A 19,961-nucleotide genomic window follows, 5' to 3' on the forward strand; every position below is an offset into this window, starting at 1 on the left:
ATCACATGGTTCAAATAGCTATTCTTTTCAAATATCTTGCTAAACACAAAAGTCAGGGGCAATAATAATTATTTTAATTTAGATATAAGATATTTAAATGCATTTTTGTTTTATTCACTTAAATAATATTTTTGAAGCAGAATTAGACCCATAATTACAAAGGACAAACTGATGGTTGTCAGAGGGGAGGGAAGGAGGAGATGGGCAACTGGGTTAAGGGGAGAGGGAGATACAGGCTTCCAGTTATGGAAAGCATAGGGCATGGGAATAAAAAGCACAGCATAAGGGGGAAAAAAGAAAATGAAATTCTTCCTTCCATGTTCAAAAATACATATTTTTGAAATCTTATTACATGCATAATAGGGCAAAACACTGGTAAAACAAAGATAAATATGCTTCTTACAATTAAAGTGTTTATAAAATGAGTGGGAAAATCAGATAACTTCAGTCAACAGGTAATTATTCAATGTCAAGAACTATTCTAGGTTCTGGAGACACAAAGAAGTATAATGCATATGCCCATATCTGGACTGAAGGAAACAGAAGCATGGTTGACTGTAACATGTATCTGTGTTATAAGATATAAGCATGATATGCTAAGTCAATTAGACAGCATCTAACACTACTTGCATGAAGAAATGAGAGAAGCTACTGAGAGAGGTGAACTTGAGGTGACCTCCTAAAAAATGGATAGAGAAGTTTACATGGAAAGGTATCAGATCAGGGCACTCTAGGCAAAGTGATAAGCATGTGCAAATCACAAAGATTTATTTCAAGGTAACTACAGATAAGGATAATAACATTATTTATAAGCCATGCTTTCTTAGTTTATCATATATTATAGAGAAAAATATTAATTTTCAGTGGCTGATCTTATTTTCTACTAGATTTGATATTGGAAAACATAATTTTAAACATTCTAGATTTATACGGTTTCAAAAAGCAATTAAAGTGTGCACACCTTCAAGATAAAAAACCAACTGCAAAAGTATCTTAAAACACTGGCTGGATCAACATTTCAGACCACAATGTATTAATAACAGTGTTTTATTTGATTTTAATTTTTAAAAATGTTATTTATTTTTGAGAGAGACAGAGACAGAATACGAGCAGGTTAGGGGCAGAGAGGAGGGAGACACAGAATCCAAAGCAGGCTCCAGGCTCTAAGCTGTCAGTACAGAGCCCAACATGGGGCTCGAACTCATGAACTGCAAGATCATGACCTGAGGTGAAGTTGGATGCTTAAGTGACTGACTCACCCAGGCACCCCTTAGTAACAGTGTGTTTTTAAAAGGACAAGTGATGTCAATATAGAGGAAGACAAAATCTCTCAGTCTGGCAAATGATGTCAGCCTAGCCTTTTTTCCTGGCCAGGCATGCTCCCAAGATACCAGATCTACCCCAGAAATTCCTGGCACAGAAAAGGAGTTGCCCTATGGCAACTGGTTGCAGTTGTTTTTTTCTTTTACACTCACTTCCCCAGAAAGGTAACTGAGGAAAAAATTCTCTTCACTCTCTCCCCTTCTGTGAATGTCAAAGGGTCTTAAATCCTAACAGCAACTATTTATTTGGGACTAAAGTAGTCTTCTCAGTAGACCTACTTTATGGCTACCGGGTGTAAAGAATACAGCATTGTTAAGAACTTATACTTCTTTTCCGTTTGTCTTTAAACACGCTCTACATAAATGAAATATATCGAAGTAAATGGTACCACATGAGCACATAAAACATTTGTAGTACTGAATCCCTATTTCATAGTTTTAGTGTACATAAATCTGTCCATATTCACATTGCATTAGACAAACCGAATTCTAACCTCTTGCTCCCGGCCCACTCCACCATTCCAACTTCTTTTCTCACTCTTTCATCTTCTAGCTTTAGGAAAATGTCTCATCTCACATTAAGTTCAAGTGGGTAGATCCTCAGCAAAAATGGATGTTTGACTATCCTTTACTTACACATCCCCTGAGCATATAAATGCAGAAAGAAGCAAGGGCTATTTTTCTAAAGGTTTTGAGAAGCAGAATGTATGCAAAATGAGTCCTTAGCCAATGAAGAATTAAGAGACCCAGGAGTCCTAGCTCTGAACCTGTCTTTGTGATCTTGAGAAAACACTCCACCTCCTTGGTTTTAAGTCTCTTATTCATAAAATAAAGAAACTATGTGGTGAAAGGTTTATCATGATAAGTTCATACATTTGAAAGGTTTGTTTTTGTTTTTTTCTTAATGAGTATAAAAAGCACTAAGCCTGTTACTAAGCCTGTAACACAACTCCACTGGGTCATCCATCAGTGTTACCCACAAATGCATCTGCTGGCCTTGCCTCTCTCAAAGGACAATGTTGCTATCAGCACGATTTTCCTTTGTTGAGTCTCAAAGTGAGTGTTAGAACTACCTGGCCGATGCATACTCTACAGCACTCGTGCTGGGCATTGCATTCTGTAGCACACAGTCTGTGTCAACAGAAACTGGAGCAGGAAGGTAATAAGGGAATAGAAGTTTTGAAAGGTAGGATGAAAACGTCATTAAGCAGAGCACAAGTTTAGTTTGAAAATACTGGGGTATCTTCTAGAGTTTTATATAAGGGAGAAATTTGAAATGCAGAGTCAGGAACGAGCTCTTTACTGCCCTCCAGTTAAAATGTTAACAACCCAGCCCCTCTCGGTAGGTAACAGCACAAGATACTGATCAAAGAATTTCAGACTCTATTCTCGTTATCAGACCACCTTCTCATAGTCCATTATGAATTAGTATTTTTGTGTTTTGTCCATATGTTGTGAACAGTATACTTTTATTACATTTTTGTAATGTAATCATGTCTGCCCCTCCCCTGCTTGCACTCTGTCTCTCTCTCTCAAAAATAAATAAACGTTAAAAAAATTTTTTAAAAAAGCTTTTGTTAAAATTGCTCTTGATTATTTGGATACCCATGAAATGCTGGTAAAGAAATCTACTTCTACTGTTTTTTTAAACTATAGAAATTGTTTTCTGGCTATTTTCTGTTTTAATTCTCTTCCTCTAATCTATAAGCCATAACGGCCCTGCTCCTTCAGAGGTGAACACCTAAGTGTGATAACAAAGAAGTTTTGCCTTAATCAATTGGATTTTGAATTGTATAAAAACCAAGAAAAATCTATCATCTCATTCAGCAAGCAAGCTTTCTATGTGCTTGACATTATTTCTGCTACAAAGGAATTATCATGGAAAACAGTGCTCATGAGGAAGACCATCTATAACCTAAGAGAGGATCAACTGATGTAGAGATCCTAGCCTATCTTGCTATATATGCTATATTGCCATAAGCAATATGGCTAAAAGGAATTCTATATTGCTAATAGCAATTGCTAATTTCTTGCAATTCTACAAGCAATCCAAACCTCTTTAGAAATCTCCATTTTCTGGGACCCTGCATAGTATTTTGCCTCCTATTTTGCTGGCATGAAGCCATATTACCTAGCATCATCAGCATTTCAAACACCATTATTGTCTTTTTAGGCCGCCATAACAAAATACAATAGACTGGTGGCTTAAACAACAGAAATGCATTTTCTCACAGTTCTGGAAGTGAGCAGTCTGAGTTGAAGGTGTCATCAAGGTTGGTTTCTTCTCAGGCTTCACTGCTTGGTTTGCAGACTGCTGCAAACCTCTGTCTTCCCATGGTCTTCCCTCTGTGTGTCAGTGTTCTAGTCACTTTTTTCAAGAACACCAGTCATACTGATTTAGCCCTCAATGTAATGAACTCATTTAACTTACTTAGCTCTTTAAACACTTTATCAACAAATATAGTCACATGCTGACATACTGGGGATTAGGACTTCAATAGGAATTTTGAAAAGTGACATCAGCAAGATGACCAAATAAGACATGTCTTGTCATATCCTTACTCAGTAACAATTTGGCATCTATCCACAGGCAAAAGTGCCTTTTGGGGAGTTGAAGGATCCAAATAGGACACTCTTGATTATTCTGATGCAGTCCCAGAAAGAGGAGAATCATTTTGAGAAGGCAGGCCTGCATCCAGGAGGCTGAAACGAAGTCCCACCTATAGACCCAGAAACATCTCTATACCCTTGAGAACTTGGCTATAGCTCCCTTGGCTGTAAGTTAAGAGAAATTTGCCTCTCCCTAAAAGTGACCCAGCCCAATGCCAACAGAGTCTTTCTCAGAGGTGATTCCTCCCGAGGGGGTATGAGAGCATGTGAGTGAGTGAGTATCCACTACCCCAGCTCTGCAGGTGCTGCCGAAAAGGCCCACATCTCTCTCTCTCTCCATCCAGAGAACTGGATCACGAGCTGCAGGACTAGGAAGCTGGTGAGTGATTGGGAAAACAGCAAGCAGGGTAAATGGAACCTATTATCAGAAGCACTTGGATTCTACTAACCCATTATGGACTCCACCAGAGGCCCATCCACAAGCAACTGGGAATGCCTCTCCTGCAGGTCTCCCACCGACCCAGCTACCAAATTAATATGTCCTGAGGATCTAATGCAAAGCATGGTGACTGTAGCTAACTATACTGGGTTATATATTTGCAAGTTGCTAGTAAATCTTAAATGTACTTACCAGACACAAAAATACAAAAACAGTAACTACGTGTGGGGAGAGAGAACTTATTGTGGTAATCATCTCTCAATTCATCAAATCATCACATTGTACATTTTAAACATACACAGTATATATCAATTATATCTAAATAAATAAATAAATAAATAAATCTTATAAATTTTTTAAAAATGGGGGATCACAGTTTGGTCCATAAGAAGCCTCCATTCACTTCCATCTCTAACCAGGATCCCATAACATCAGTCTTTATTCTTCTTGCTATAATGTACTTCCTTTTCTAATTTCATCTCATCTTCCCTTTTATGGCTGCATCATTTTCTTTGGCTTTAGATAATCATAAGCCCAAAATCTTACAATGTTCTCAAAGTCTAAGTTTCCAATGGAAAAAATGAAAACACACTAAAAATGAAGCATGACCAATAACACGTAAAGAAGTAGAGTACAATACCACACACATGCACACACATAGACAGAAATGTTTTCCATATTTGTACACATACACACATAGTTTTCTTTTTCATTTGTTAGGCTCGACATAATTTCGTACTTTTTTAAGTTTATCTATTTTTGAAAGAGAGAGTGCATGCGCATGGGGAAGGGGCAGAGAAAGGGAGAGAGAAAATCCCAAGAGGCTCCACACTGTCAGCATAGAGCCTGTCATGGTGCTCAATCTCACAAAATGGGAGATCATGACCTGGGCTGAAATCAAGAGTCTCAACTGACTGAGCCACCCAGGCACCCCTTGACATAATTTCTTTCTTTTTATTTTATTTTTTAATATAATTTATTGTCAAGTTAGCTAACATACATTGTATACAGTGTGCTCTTGGTTTTGGGAGTAGATTCCTGTGATTCATCACTTACATACAACACCCAGTGCTCATCCCAACAAGTGCCCTTCTCAATGCCCATCACGAATTTTCCCCTCTCCCCTGCCTCCCGCCCCCCCACTCAACCTTTAGTTTGTTCTCTGTATTTAAAAGTCTCTTATGGGTTTGCCACCCTCTCTGTTTGAAACTATTTTTTCTTCTTCCCTTCCTCCATGGTCTTCTGTTAAGTTTTTCAAGTTCCATATATGAGTGAAAACATATGATATCTGTTTTTTTCTGACTGACTTATTTCACTTAGCATAATACCCTCCAGTTCCATCCATGTTGTTGCAAATGGCAGGATTTCATTCTTTCTCATTGCCCAGTAGTATTCCATTATGTATATAAACCACATCTTCTTTATCCATTCATCAGTTGATGGACATTTGGACTCTTTCCATGATTTGGCTATTGTTGAAAGCACTGCTATAAACATTGGGGTACAAGTGCCCCTATGAATCAGTGCTCCTGTGTGCTTTGGATAAATTCCTAGTAGTGCTGTTGCTGGGTCGTATGGTAGTACTATTTATAATTTTTTGAGGAACCTCCATGCTGTTTTTCACAGCAGCTGCACCAGTTTGCATTCCCACCAACAGTGCAGGAAGGTTCCCATTTCTCCACATCCTCACCAACATCTGTTATTTCCTGAGTTCTTAATTTTAGCAATTCTGACTGGTGTGAGGCAGTATCTCAAAATGGTTTTGATTTGTATTTCCCTGATGATGAGTCATGTTGAGCATCTTTTTATGTGTCTGTGGGCCATCTGGATGTCTTCTTTGGAAAAGTGCCTATTTATGTCTTCTGCCCATTTCTTCATTGGATTATTTGTTTTTTTGGTGTTGTGTTTGGTAAGTTCTTTATAGATTTTGGATACTAACCTTTTATTCAGTATGTAATTTGCAAATATCTTCTCCCATTCTATCGGTTGCCTTTTAGTTTTATCGATTGTTTCCTTTGCAGGCCAGAAGTTTTTTATCTTGTTGAGGTCCCAATAGTTCATTTTTGCTTTTATTTCCCTTGCCTTTGGAGACATGTCAAGTAAGAAGTTGCTGTGGCTGAGGTCAAAGAAGTTGTTGCCTGTCTTCTCCTCTAAGGTTTTGATGGTTTCCTGTCTCACATTTAGGTCTTTCATCCATTTTGAGTTTAGTTTTATGTTTGATGTAAGAAAGTGGTCTGGTTTCATTCTTCTGCATGTTCCTGTCCAGTTCTCCCAGAACCATTTGCTAAAGAGACTGTCTTTTTTCTATTGTATACTCTTTCCTGCTTTGTCAAAGATTAGTTGGCCATACATTTGTGGGACCAATTCTGGATTCTGTATTCTGTTCCATTGGTCTGTGTGTCTGTTTTTGTGCCAATACCGTACAGTCCTGATGATTACAGCTTTGTAGTAGAAGCTAAAGTCTGGGATTGTAATGCCTCCCACTGAGGTTTTCTTTTTCAATATTACTTTGGCTATTTGGGGTCTTTTGTGGTTCCATATAAATTTTAGGATTGTTTGTTCTATCTTTGAGAAGAATGCAAATTTAATTGGGTGCAATTTTAATTGGGATTGCATTGAATGTGTAGATTGCCTTGGGTAGTATTGACATTTTAACAATATTTATTCTTCCAATTCATGAGCATGGAATGTCTTTCCTTTTTGTGTGTGTGTCTTCTCCAATTTCTTTCATAAGTTTTCTATAGTTTTCAGCATACAGATTTTTGACATCTTTGGTTAGGTTTATTCCTAGGTATTTTATGGTTCTTGGTGCAATTGCAAATGGGACCAATTTCTTGAATTCTCTTTCTGTTGCTTCATTATTGGTGTATAGAAATGCAACCAATTTCTGTACATTGATTTTTGTATCCTGTGACTTGTTGAATTCATGTATCAGTTCTAGCAGATTTTTCGTGGAGTCTTTAGGGATTTCCATGTAGAGTATCAAGTCATCCACGAAAAGTGAAGGTTTGACTTTTTTGTCAAGTTGGATGCTTTTTATTTCATTTTGTTGTCCGATTGCTGAAGCTAGGACTCCCAATACTATGTTGAACAACACTGGTGAGAGTGGACATGTCTGTTGTGTTCCTGATCTCAGGGAGAAAGCTCTCAGTTTTTCCCCATTGAGGATGATATTAGCTGTGGGCTTTTCATATGTGGCTTCTATGATGTTAAGATATGTTCCTTCGATCCCAACTTTCTTGAGGGATTTTATTAAGAAAGGATGCTGTATTTTGTCAAATGCCTTTTCTGCATCTATTGACAGGATCATATGTTTCTTATCCTTTCTTTTATTAATATGAAGCATCACATTGATCGATTTGCAAGTATTGAACCAGCCCTACAGTCCAGGAATGAATCCCACTTGATCATGGTGAATAATTCTTTTAACATACTGTTGAATTTGATTTGCTAGTATCTTGTTGAGAATTTTTGCATCCATGTTCATCAGGGATATTGGCCTGTAATTCTCCTTTTTAGTGGAGTCTGGTTTGGGAATCAAGGTAATGCTAGCTTCATAGAATGAGTCTGGAAGCTTTCCTTCCATTTCTATTTTTTGAAACAGTTGAAGAAGTTTAGGTATTAACTCTGCTTTAAATGTCTTGTAGAATTCCCCTAGGAAGCCATCTGGCCCAGGACTTTTATTTGTTGGGAGATTTTTTTTAAATTTTTTAAAATATTCATTTATTTTTGACAGAGAGAGAGATAGAGCATGAGAGGTGGTGGGACAAAGGGAGAGGGAGACACAGAATCTGAAGCAGGCTCCAGGCTCTGAGCTGTCAGCACAGAGCCTGATGCAGGGCTTGAACCTACAAACTATGAGATCATGACCTGAGCTGAAGTCAAACGCTTAACCAACCGAGGCACCCAGGTGCCCCTATTTGTTGGGAGATTTTTGATAACAAATTCTATTTCTTTGCTGGTTATGGGTCGTTTTCAAATTTTCTGTTTCTTCCCATTTGTGTTTTGGTAGTGTGTGGGTGTCTAGTAATTTGTCCATTTCTTCCAGGTTGTCTAATTTGTTGGTATATAATTTTTCATAGTATTCTCTAATAATTGTTTGTATTTCTGTGGTGTTGATTGTGATCTCTCCACTTTCATTCATGATTTTTATCTATCTATTCTCCCTCTTTTCTTTTTGAGAGGTCTGGCTGGGGGGTTATCAATTTTGTTTAGTTTTTCAAAAGACCAGCTCTGAGATTCATTGATCTGTTCTACTGTGGGGTTTTTTGTTTGGTTGGTAGATTGGTTTTGTTTTTGTTTTTGTTTCTTTTTTGGGCGGGGTGGGGAGAATTCTATATTGTTTATTTCTACTCTAATCTTCATTATTTCTTTTCCTCTGCTGGATTTGGGGTTTCTTTGTTGTTCTACTTCTAGTTCCTTGAGGCGTGCAGTTAGATTTTGCATTTGTGATTTTTCTTATTTCTTGAGATAGATCTGGATTGCAATGTATTTTCCCCCTTAGGACTGCCTTTGCTGCATCCCTAAGGGTTTGGACTGTCATGTTTTCATTTTCATTTGCTTCCATATGTTTTTAAATTTATTCTTTAATTGCCTGGTTGACCCAATCTTTTTTTTTTAGTAGGGTGTTCTTTAACCTCCATGCATTTGGAGACTTTCCAAATTTTTTCTTGTGGTTGATTTCAAGTTTCATAGCATTGTGATCTGAAAATATGCATGGTATGATATCAATTCTTTTATATTTATTGAGGGCTGTTTTCTGACCCATCATATGATCTGTCTTGGAGAATGTTGCATGTGCACTTGAGAAGAATGTGTATTCTGCTGTTTTTGGATAAAAAGTTCTAAACATATCCCCTTGACATAATTTCTTATAGGCATTACTCTAAGTTAACGTTAATTGCATGCACATGTTACTTGGAGTTGGCACAAGTGTCACATTTCTTGGATGGCACTTACCCAGTATGCCCATATTCTCATCCATTCTCATGCTAGCAAAATTCAACTCGGCTTCTGGACCACCTGCACTTTTTTCACAGCTATCATTGCTTAGTTCTTATTTTCTCACTTGAGACTGAACTTTTTAAGACTAGTCTTTGAAACAGAAGTAGCAAAAGCTCAGCCTAAGTAGCCCATGAAATGGTACCTTAAATTTTGATGCTGTTATTGAAATTTTTTTCCATATCTTGCTCCTGAGAATATCATTTTAATTTGCTAATGTGTGGTTAGAATGAACAGGCCTGAAATTTTGACTTAAAGAAATATAATGGTCTACTTAAGAACATTTGCACAGACAAAAGGCATGGGCCAGTGTTAGGGTGTGATCCATGGGATGGTCCTCCAGAATGCACGTTCTGAAGAGGTTCTAATCAAAACAAGAAACTTGCTCTCACATGGAGTTGGTAATTTCCAGTTCGGATATTTATAAAGAATAAATCCTGCACTGAAGAATATGACTCCTAGATTTTTTTTACGGTTGGCAGTATTTTATTTCATTTCCTAGACTTAAACATTTTTTCTTTTATGACCTAAACCTCAAAATCATCCACCCTACACTAATTTAATATGAAAGATAAGAACAGCTGCAGGCATTCCAGTCTAACCTGTACAGGATACAAAAATCAAAGATTTTTTTTCCCCTTTGATACACTAAGAAAAGGTGCCCAAAGCTCATTTTCACTAACCAAGACATGCATTTCTATCCTGCCTATGTTTGCTTGTCACACCTCCCTTCTTCCTCCTGCTAAGAAATGTCTGTGTCAAGGACAGTGGTGGGTAGCCACAACTGTCCATGTTGCCATGGAAAACAAATCCCCTTGTCTCAGAGGCAGGCGCATGTCTCAGCTTCATGTAATACTCAACATCAATCAATGTTTTTATCAAGTCACAACAAAATTTGTTAGGACATGATGAAAGATTTGAATCATCTCCATTTCAGTCTCTTTATCTTGCCTAAAAATTTCGGGATTTTTAGGAAGTCTACCAACTGAATGCCTTTCCTGCCTAGTATTTATGTTCTAGTGCCATTGTCCAGCCATGAAACACAGGGGAACTGCTCACAGCATGTGCACAGCTGTCACTGCTCATGGTTTGTGTTTCAAAGTGTTCTTTTCCTTAGCAATTTAAAGAGTAGGATTACAATTTCATGACTTTGGCACTTCACAAAGTAATGCAATTACTCCCACCCAAGACCCCACTTTTGCATTTACATTAAACCTGGGTCCTGAAAGTTTGATATCAGAAATAATTCCACAAGGTTTTGTGAGCAGAGACTGAAGCTAACAGTCAAAATGTATTTTATAGAAATAAATGAATGAAATATATTATAGCCGTGTTTCACTGTGAAAGATCTTTTCTTTTAGGGTCTTTTAGATTTTTCCTAAACATTGTCAAATAAGTTTTGAAATGTTTTATATCAAGGTCCGTAAGGCTCTATATATGTGAATTAGAAGTTATCTGAAACTTCTCTTCCAGAGGCATTTTCATTTAATTCTCCACTTACACTTTAATTTTCCCCCATTATGGACTTCTTCCACGTGGTTGGAAGTCACGTAAAAGACTCTGATAGCCTTTGTACGTCTTTAACTATTATTGGAAAACAATTTCATGCATAGGGAGTTTGTGGTCAGCCTGCAAAAAAGCATTCAAAGAAGTGTTTATGCATATTTGTTCATACCATATTTAACATAGTAGCCTGTACCTTGTTCACATTGTTACAGATTTTTTTTTGCCCTTAACACTTATTCAGAATAAAATTTAATGCTTTCATGCACCCCAAAAAATATATTGGTTATATTGTTTGTATGCTCATACTCTTGAATTTGTTTGCCTAGAAATATGAAACAGCAATAAAATGTCATGCTCATTTTATATATGCATGCCCATTTTAAACTTGGAGGACAAATGATACCAGTAATCAATGACTGGATAAAATTATGGACATCTCTTAACCAACTATATGTCCTTTAGTTTCTTTCATTTTGTATTCATTTTCATTCATTAATTTAAAACATTTTTTGAGCTGATTATATGTGAAGTCCAGCCTATGTGCCTGAAATGCATCAACAAACAAAGTAAGAAGAAAATTCTTGCCCTTTTATATTCTAGCATGAGGAGACAGAAAGTAAAGAATAAACATAAAAAACTGAAAAGAAAGAGCAAGCTAAGGGGTTGGGAACTGGAAAGGCAGACTGCAATTTTAAACAGGTCGGTCAGAATAGGAGTAGCAGAGAAAGTGACAGCTGTACCAAGGCGTGAAGGAGATGAGGGTGTTACCAGTGGGAATAATTACGGGAAGAATGTTCTGGAAGGAGAATACTTTTGGGCAGGAGCTTGCCTATCATGTTCAAGGAATAGTATGATGTTCATATGTTCAAGATAAAAAGGCAATAGAACTTGTTTCATTCCTCTTACATCCCCTGAGACTACAGTTACCATGCACTGTGTCATTCTTGCTTAAAATAAACTAGTAAGTTCTTATAAATATTATTTCAATTTTATATACATGTTTATATTCATGCATTTTTTAATTTACATTTTTTTCATTATATTGTAAGCTTCTTCAAGATAAGGAATTGTCCTCTATTCATTATTTTTCTCTACACTGTTTTTGAGACCTACCAGACACTCAATAAATGTTAACTGTAGGCAAGGGGGAAAAAAGAATTAAAAATCTTACTTTTAAAACTCTAGCCTAAGGGCACCCGGGAGGCTCAGTTGGTTGACTGAGTTGGTTGAATCTTGATTTCGGCTCAGGTCATAACCTCACAGTTCATGAGTTCGAGCCCAGCATCAGGCTCTACAGTGACAGCATGGAGCCTGCTTGGGATTCTCCCCATCCCTCTCTCTGCCCCTCCCATTCCCTCTCTTGAAATAAAAAAATAAAAAATATATACTTAAAAATTAAAAAATAAATAAAATCTAGCCTAGTTTCATGAACCATAGCGGTCAAAACTCTTGGTCTTTGCCTCAGTTTCTTAAAACACATTGAAAACCAACTAATAAGTTATTGTATAAGTGTGAATTGTAATAAAATATAACTCTTAACTTGTATGCCACAAATCCATGAATGAGAAATAGGAGAGATAAATGCAGAAATCTGAACATAGCTTTTCAGGGGGTGGAAATGCAGTTTAAAGAGCACTGAGAAAAAAGGCTTTAGATGGTGCAGCCAGTGATGACATTCTGTGAGCTATTGACCTGGATCTTCAGCTCTGATGACCAATGTCCATCAGATCAATGCTAGTCACGTGGATGTTAGAGTGATGAGACCCTTAGGAAAGCTTTGCCTTCCACAGTGATCCACTTCATGATTTGTCTTGTTCTAGAATCTCTCCTGACTCTTAACCTTGCCAACATTTCATCTGAATCCCTAGCCTGCAGAGAAATGACAAGCCAGGTCATAAATAGTGTGTTTCCATAGTTCTAAGATGCCCCATAGGTCATTTATGTCAAGACTTTCTCTGATTTGTGTTCTGATCTGTTATGGGTAAGCTCCCAAGTTAGTTTATTTAGCATATATTATTCTAAACATTTTACTATTTCCATATTGCCAAAAGAAGTATGAACAAATTTAGTAGAGAGATTGCTAATGAGAAATGTTAAATGAGGTCATCATAGGATAGTAGTATTATTTCCTTTTCCACACAAAGCCAAGCTACTTTGAGTTTACCTTTCTTATAGTCACAGACAATGCACAGATTTTATTTTATTTAGGGACACATAAAACATCCTCTCATTCAACCCACTATTGCAAATTGTACACTGTCATTCATTTTTCGTTCATTCTATATCTAATTGTTTATGTTCAGCTATGTACTTGGGATTGTGCTAGATGCTGGGGATATTAAGATAATTAAGACATTCTCTTTGCCATTTAGGAACTTAAGGCCTAAAGGTAGAGAAATACAGGTTGATATTCTGCGGCCAGGGCTTTCTAGAATATTTTGCTTCAGAGGTGTGGAAACCGAGGAAATGATTCATGCTTACCAAAAGACCTAATGTATAAGCCAGATGATTGCCTATTTACAAATTTAAAGTTAATGATATTTCCTCAGACTAATGTGAATATTCATCATCACTATGCAGAGAAACCTTCCCCAATATCAGATTATAAGAGAAACCATATTAATATTCAGAAGGTTGCCTCATGAGCATGGTATGAGAGTAAAGAAAACCAAATAGTCTTCACTATAGTCAGGCTATAATAAATACTGAGGAACCAGCCCAGCTCTTACAGCCTAAATTATCCCCAGTGATGCAGCAGTTTGTCTAGGTATAATATCTCTGCTATTTTACTGTGCAGGCTAGCACAGCCAAATCTTGCTCCTCTCTCCCCTAAACTCTTTGGATTTTTGTAAACACTTATTGTCTTCATGCCAGTTAAGATACATTTGTTTCTGTTTGAGTTAGTGCCACCCATTCATGTGGGCTAGGTAAAGAAGGATTAGTGACATTAGCATGCTTTCTTGAGGCTTACCTTAGGCAGCTGTCCCTGTATTACCTCTTACTTTTCTAATACTAAGCCTTAAGCATGCCATGTATTTAACTATATTGGCAGAAAAATATGATTTGCAGTACATTTAATGACTTTTTGAATTTTCCAAAACTGACCTCTTTACTTCTTTCCTTTTAGGTTGTAAAAATGATGATAATTGTCGTGGTGACATTTGCCATCTGCTGGCTGCCTTATCATATTTACTTCATCCTCACAGCAATCTATCAACAGCTGAATAGATGGAAATACATCCAGCAGGTCTACCTGGCTAGTTTTTGGCTGGCAATGAGCTCTACCATGTACAACCCCATCATCTACTGCTGTTTGAATAAAAGGTAAAAGCAAAATTACTAAATGCAAGTTTCTTGCCACTCCTGGTTTAGCTGAAAGCATATAATGTTGTTCCCCCTTTTGCACTAAAAATGCAAAAGTAAGGGGTGCCAGGGTGGTTCAGTTGGTTAAGCATCTGACTTTGGCTCACATCATGATCTCACAGTTCGTGGGTTCGAGTCCTGCATCAGGCTCTGCACTAACAGTTCAGAGCCTGAAGCCTGCTTATGATTCTGTGTCTCCCTCTCTCTCTGCCCCTTCCGCATCTGTGCTTTGTGTCTCTCTCTCTCAAAAATAAAGAAATATTAAAAAGAATTTTTAATGCAAAAAGAAGGAAAAATTGAAAAATTCACTGACAGGAGTACAGAGCATGATTTTTTTTCTAGACTTCCTCCTACTTTATGAAGTATCCCACCTTAACCATTACATTCTCAAAACAATATGCTTAGAAGTTCTAACTGGGAAATTTTTATTTCTGCCTCCAAACCCATCAGAATTTTGTCTGCGCAGGAAAAAAAAAATGCCCAGTTCAAAGAAATTAAGATAATTCATAGAAATGTACAGATAATTTCTACAAAATGAAAAGATGATGGCATATGTGAGTAGACTCTATTAAGAAGGATGTTTTGTAAATACATTTCAAAATAGAGGATGTTGCTGCGAGGGTTCTAGAAGCAACAGTCAGGGCAAGGAGAATTCCAACCCTCCTTCCTATATAATGAGGTCAGTGAGTAAGAGAGGGTGCAGCCTCCATGGAAATGAGTTCTGAAGAAATTGAGGTGGCCAGGGAAAAGCTACTTTCAATTTTTTCTAAGAAGTTTATTTTGAAAGAGACAGAGAGAGCATGAGCAGGGGAGGGGCCGAGAGAGAGAGAGAAAGAGAGAGAATCCCAAGCAGGCTCTGCACTGTCAGCACAGAGCCCAATGCAGGGCTCAAACTCACAAAACTGTGAGATCATAACCTGAGCCGAAAGGGAGAGTTGGTCGCTTAACCTACTGAGCCACCCAGACGCTAAGGAAAATCTACTTAAAAAAAATATTTGTTTAGTGTTTATTTATTTTTGACAGAGAGAGAGAGAGAGGCAGAGCATGAGTGGGGGAGGGGCAGAGAGAGAGGGAGACACAGAATCCGAAGCAGGCTCCAGGCTCTGAGCTGTCAGCACAGAGCCTGATGCGGGGCTCGAATCCACTGACTGTGAGATCATGACCTGAGCCGAAGTCGGACGCTCAACCGACTGAGCCACCCAGGCGCCCCAGGAAAAGCTACTTTTAAAGTAAACTTTTTAAAAAGCAGTATTTGAGTGTAGTCAGATTTAAGACTGGAAAGAATCATAAAATGTCATTTCCAGATAAAATCGTCTTGGTTGTAATGGTCAGAACATGGAAGGGCATGGTTAAATTTCAGAAGATTGATAATTCCCTTAATAAACCAGTGTGTTCTGGGGCACCTGGGTGGCTCAGTCGGTTAAGCGTCTGACTTTGACTCGGGTCATAATCTCACAGTTCGCGGGTTTCAGCCCCGTGTCGGGCTCTGTACTGATAGCTCACAGCCTGAAGTCTGCTTCAGATTCTGTGTCTCCCTATCTCTGCCCCTCCCCTGCCTGTGTGCTCTCTCTTCCTCTCTCTCTCTCTCTCTCTCTCTCTCTTTTTCAAAAATAAATAAATAAACATTTAAAAATTAAAAAAAAAAAAATAAACCAATGTGTTTTGAGCACAACTAGAAACAGAACTTCATGTAAGTAACTGTAAGCTAAATCCTAGGCTCTCTTTCCAGTTGGCCTCCACTATGCAGTGCTTTACGTTTGTTAATTACTTAATTCTTCTTTTCTTTCATTAACTGCATAAAGCATATATCAATTCAAGCCACCCCACAAGGAGTACATCTGTTTTTCATCAACTTCACTTAATGGTTTACAAAGCAAAGGATTTTGTATTTTCACATATGATTAGATAAAAACCATCAAGGTTAGTAATTAATTCTAACATTAAATGAGACTTTAATTTATAAATGTGTAATCATTTCTAAAAGAAGCTATTTTCAAATGCATCATTTTTAAGTGCCTTAACTGGCAAGCCTAATTCAAGTACACTTATGCAGATGTATAAATTACTGAAGAAATGTACACTGTTTCTTTGGCATATGGATTACCTGATGCTGGACAACTTTACTATTCAATGACTTGCTTCTAACTCATAGGAAGTTAAGAGTCAATTCATGAAGAAAACTTAAAAGATTAGTACCAATAGTGCGGCATACATTTTAAGAGTTTGACTAGAAAATCAAATTCAAAAACTGATTGTGTTTAATTGCCTTAAATAGGGTTTTCTGTGGCAATTGAAGGAAATTTCCACTTGAAAACATGGCTTTTTCTCTCTGTGGCCTGCTTCTTTCTCTTCAGATTTCGAGCTGGCTTCAAGAGAGCATTTCGCTGGTGCCCTTTCATTGAAGTTTCTAGCTATGATGAGCTGGAGCTCAAGACCACCAGGTTTCACCCGACTCGGCAAAGCAGCCTTTACACGGTGACCAGGATGGAGTCCGTGACAGTGGTGTTTGAGCCCAGTGACCCAGACAACTCCAAAGCCAGTCGAAAGAAGAAAGCAACCCCAAGAGACCCAAGTTTCAGTGGCTGTTCCCGCAGGAATTCCAAATCTGCCTCCACCACGTCAAGCTTCATAAGTTCACCCTATACCTCCGTGGATGAATATTCCTAAATCCATTTTCTGAAGTGCAAGACTAGCGTTAGGGCATCATGGTGCCAGCATAAGCCCCCATTCTCCTGTTTAGCAGTCCTGTCTTACCTACTCTCTGGAAACAGAGGGCAATTTTGGAGCAGCTTTGCTTCAATTGAGAAAGGTAGCAGAGAAATGTAACAAAGACACTATTAAGAGATTTACCCCCTCAAAAATAAAATGGGCTCTTAATTTATGCTTTGAAAATTCCAAATTATTACATGCAACAAACTAAACATAGATCTGAAAAATACTTCTAAAATGTTCCATTTTTCTCATTTAAAAGTTGCAATTACAGGGGTGCCTGAATGGCTCAGTCGGTTAAAGCATCAGACTCTTGATTTCCGCTCAGGTCATGATCTCACTGTTGGTGAGTTCAAGCCCCTAGTCAGGCCATGCATGGACAGGGAGGAGACTGTTTAGGATTCTCTCTCTCTCTCTCTCTCTCTCTCTCTGTCTCTCTCTCTGTCTGCTCCTCCCCCACTTGCACTCATGATTTTTTTTTCCTCTCTCTCTCAAAATAAACTTTTTTAAAAATAAAAGGAATTTTAAAATTGCATATGTATTTGTGACACTAAAGTGACATATGATTTTTCCAAAAGATTAAAGAAGTTTGTGGTGAGTGACAACAAAATCTATATAAATTAAACATTTTCATCTAATAAAACAGAAAAAAGTTAAATGACTCATTTTTCTCATTAGAATGAAAGAAAATTAGCCTCAAAGAGTAGGAATTAATGAAAATCTTTACTCAAATGAACTCATTTGGAAGAATGAAAAATTTTAAAGATTTAAAGATTTTTCTCCATGAAATGTAACTGGAAAGGAAATCTAGTAAAATTATTATACAACATACATGTCACTCTTTTTATTATTTTTTCTGAGAAAGTGGCATCAAAAGAAAAAAAAATCCTTTACTTTTTGACCGTTACATATTTTAAAATACCAAGCTAAGAAATAGTCAAAGTTAGGATCTTAAAAGGACAAAGCAAATTCCTATGATCCTCTTTATTTTTCACAAATACTTAAAAATTTTTAGAAAATAGGCAGATTATAGGGGCGCCTGGGTGGCTCAGTCGGTTAAGCATCTGACTTCGGCTCAGGTCATGATCTCATGGTTCGTGAGTTTGAGCCCTGCATCAGGCTCTGTGCTGACAACTCAGAGCCTGGAGTCCACTTCAGATTTTGTGTCTCCCTCTCTCTCTCTCTCTACGCCTCTCCTGCTCTCGCTCTGTGTGTGTCTCTCTCTCAAAAATAAAGAAACATTAAAAAAAAATTTTTAAAGAAAATAGGCAGATTATAAAACACTAAAGATGCCTTCTAATGAAGGGGAGAATCCCAATTGTCTCTGAAACTGGGTTACCAATTTTTGTAGGCAAGAATTAAAGATAGAAACTCATAATTATTATGGCAGACAGGAATATCTACCAGCACCAAAGAAGTGTCTCTCCCCCAGAACTCAAAGAGAAACAAAGAAGTTGGACATCAACTTTATCAATTTTGGAGCATCTTTATCCTCTTTCTCCTCCCACTGAAAAATGTGTAAGGACTAGGGGAAAGTATCAGAAGATATACTCAAATGAAAATCCTTAGAAAAGAAAGTCTATGTACTACCTGTATATACTAATAAACATATGTAGAAAGGTGAATCAACTGTTAGAATAGAAAGCAGGACAATATTTTGGATGTATGTGAACTAATAGTAGGCAAACAAGAGTATGATATACACAACTCCACAGAGAGGTGTATTTTGTCTATTTAAATAATTCAGAAACCCCCTAGAAAGAAGTGACCTAATGGTCCTGAGGAAGCATCTATTTACTATCACGAAAATTTACTGACATATTTCTGAGAGCCATAACAAAATAAGATCTACTTTAAGTGTAGAATTTATCTTCCAGACCTCAGTGCTTATAAATCATCTTTCCTTGGATTAAAGATACTGTCAATCTTCCTCAAAAAAGCAGAAACCTTCTGAGAATGTGGATGTACCACACAAACTTTTCAGAAAGTCTAAAATATTCAGTTAGTTTTTTTTAAAGCTATCCAGCTAAAATAATTCCCTGACTGTTATACCTCCATCAATATAGAGTCAACTATTGTTTTGAAAAACAAGATAAAAGCAATTATTCAAGAGGAAATCACAGTCTGTTGCCACCGCTAAAGTAAATTTTCCAATCCTTTTTCCTATTTTGAACCGAAAGCCAGAAATATTTGATTGTTACAAAGTGTTCAAAGTCTAAACAACCCCACCATGTATGTAAGCTGATTTCTTCTGATTACACCGATAAACAGACACACATACATAAAGACACGAGTATGCAAATACAATCATCTCAATATATGTAACTTCAAAGAACTAAATTCAAACTTGAATGCTAAAATAGTCAATGGTTATTAGAGGGTTGCCACAAACAGTTCAATACACTATGAAGCTTGTGTGCATGCTTTGGATAAGCAAATTTATCATTATTTAGTATCTCATTGTTGAATATAATGTTTTTAAATGTTCATTCCAAAACATGTAAATGCTTATCATACAATGTCAAAGTGTCAACAAAAGTCTAATATTTTAAAGTACACATTATCTCCTTAAACTTACAAATGATTATGAGACTAGCATTAATTAACATTCTAGATACACAGGACCATCTTTAGCTGCAGAATGTGGATGTGAAGTTTGGCCTTCAGTTTCACTGTAGTCAGCTACCACCAAATATAGGGTGAAAAACATAACTCTTGGACTTCACACATAGTAGGAGCACTTAGTATAATTTGCTAAAACATCTAAGGAAAAATAGTCCTTCAATCTGCTGTTTTGTTTTGTTCGGTTTGGCTTTGGTTTTTTGGTCTTTTTCAGTAGATTTGTTGTTGCTGGGTGTAGCAAGTATCATCCTTTGAGTGTGACAGAAATACCTGAGGTCCAGATAGTACCTTTCTAACACTTTTAAGGGGAAACTGACATCATTAACTCACTGTTTGTGACTCTTAAATGAAAACTTATAAAGCGGAACTTTTTAAGGTCAAAAGTTTAA

General features: G+C 37.2%; 1 protein-coding gene across 1 annotated transcript in view; it reads left to right on the top strand.

The window, feature by feature from the left end:
- The window catches only part of TACR3 (tachykinin receptor 3), an 84,291-nt gene extending 67,206 nt beyond the window's left edge, over window positions 1-17,085 (top strand). The window contains exons 4-5 of the mRNA XM_047856119.1: window positions 14,006-14,202; window positions 16,596-17,085. Coding sequence (XP_047712075.1) covers window positions 14,006-14,202; window positions 16,596-16,908 — 510 coding nt within the window. The 3' untranslated portion in view covers window positions 16,909-17,085. The remainder of the gene's footprint in view (window positions 1-14,005; window positions 14,203-16,595) is intronic.
- Window positions 17,086-19,961: the final 2,876 nt, after the last annotated feature.

Source organism: Prionailurus viverrinus, chromosome B1 (assembly GCF_022837055.1).
Source record: "Prionailurus viverrinus isolate Anna chromosome B1, UM_Priviv_1.0, whole genome shotgun sequence".
In the NCBI taxonomy this organism is placed as follows: domain Eukaryota; kingdom Metazoa; phylum Chordata; class Mammalia; order Carnivora; family Felidae; genus Prionailurus; species Prionailurus viverrinus.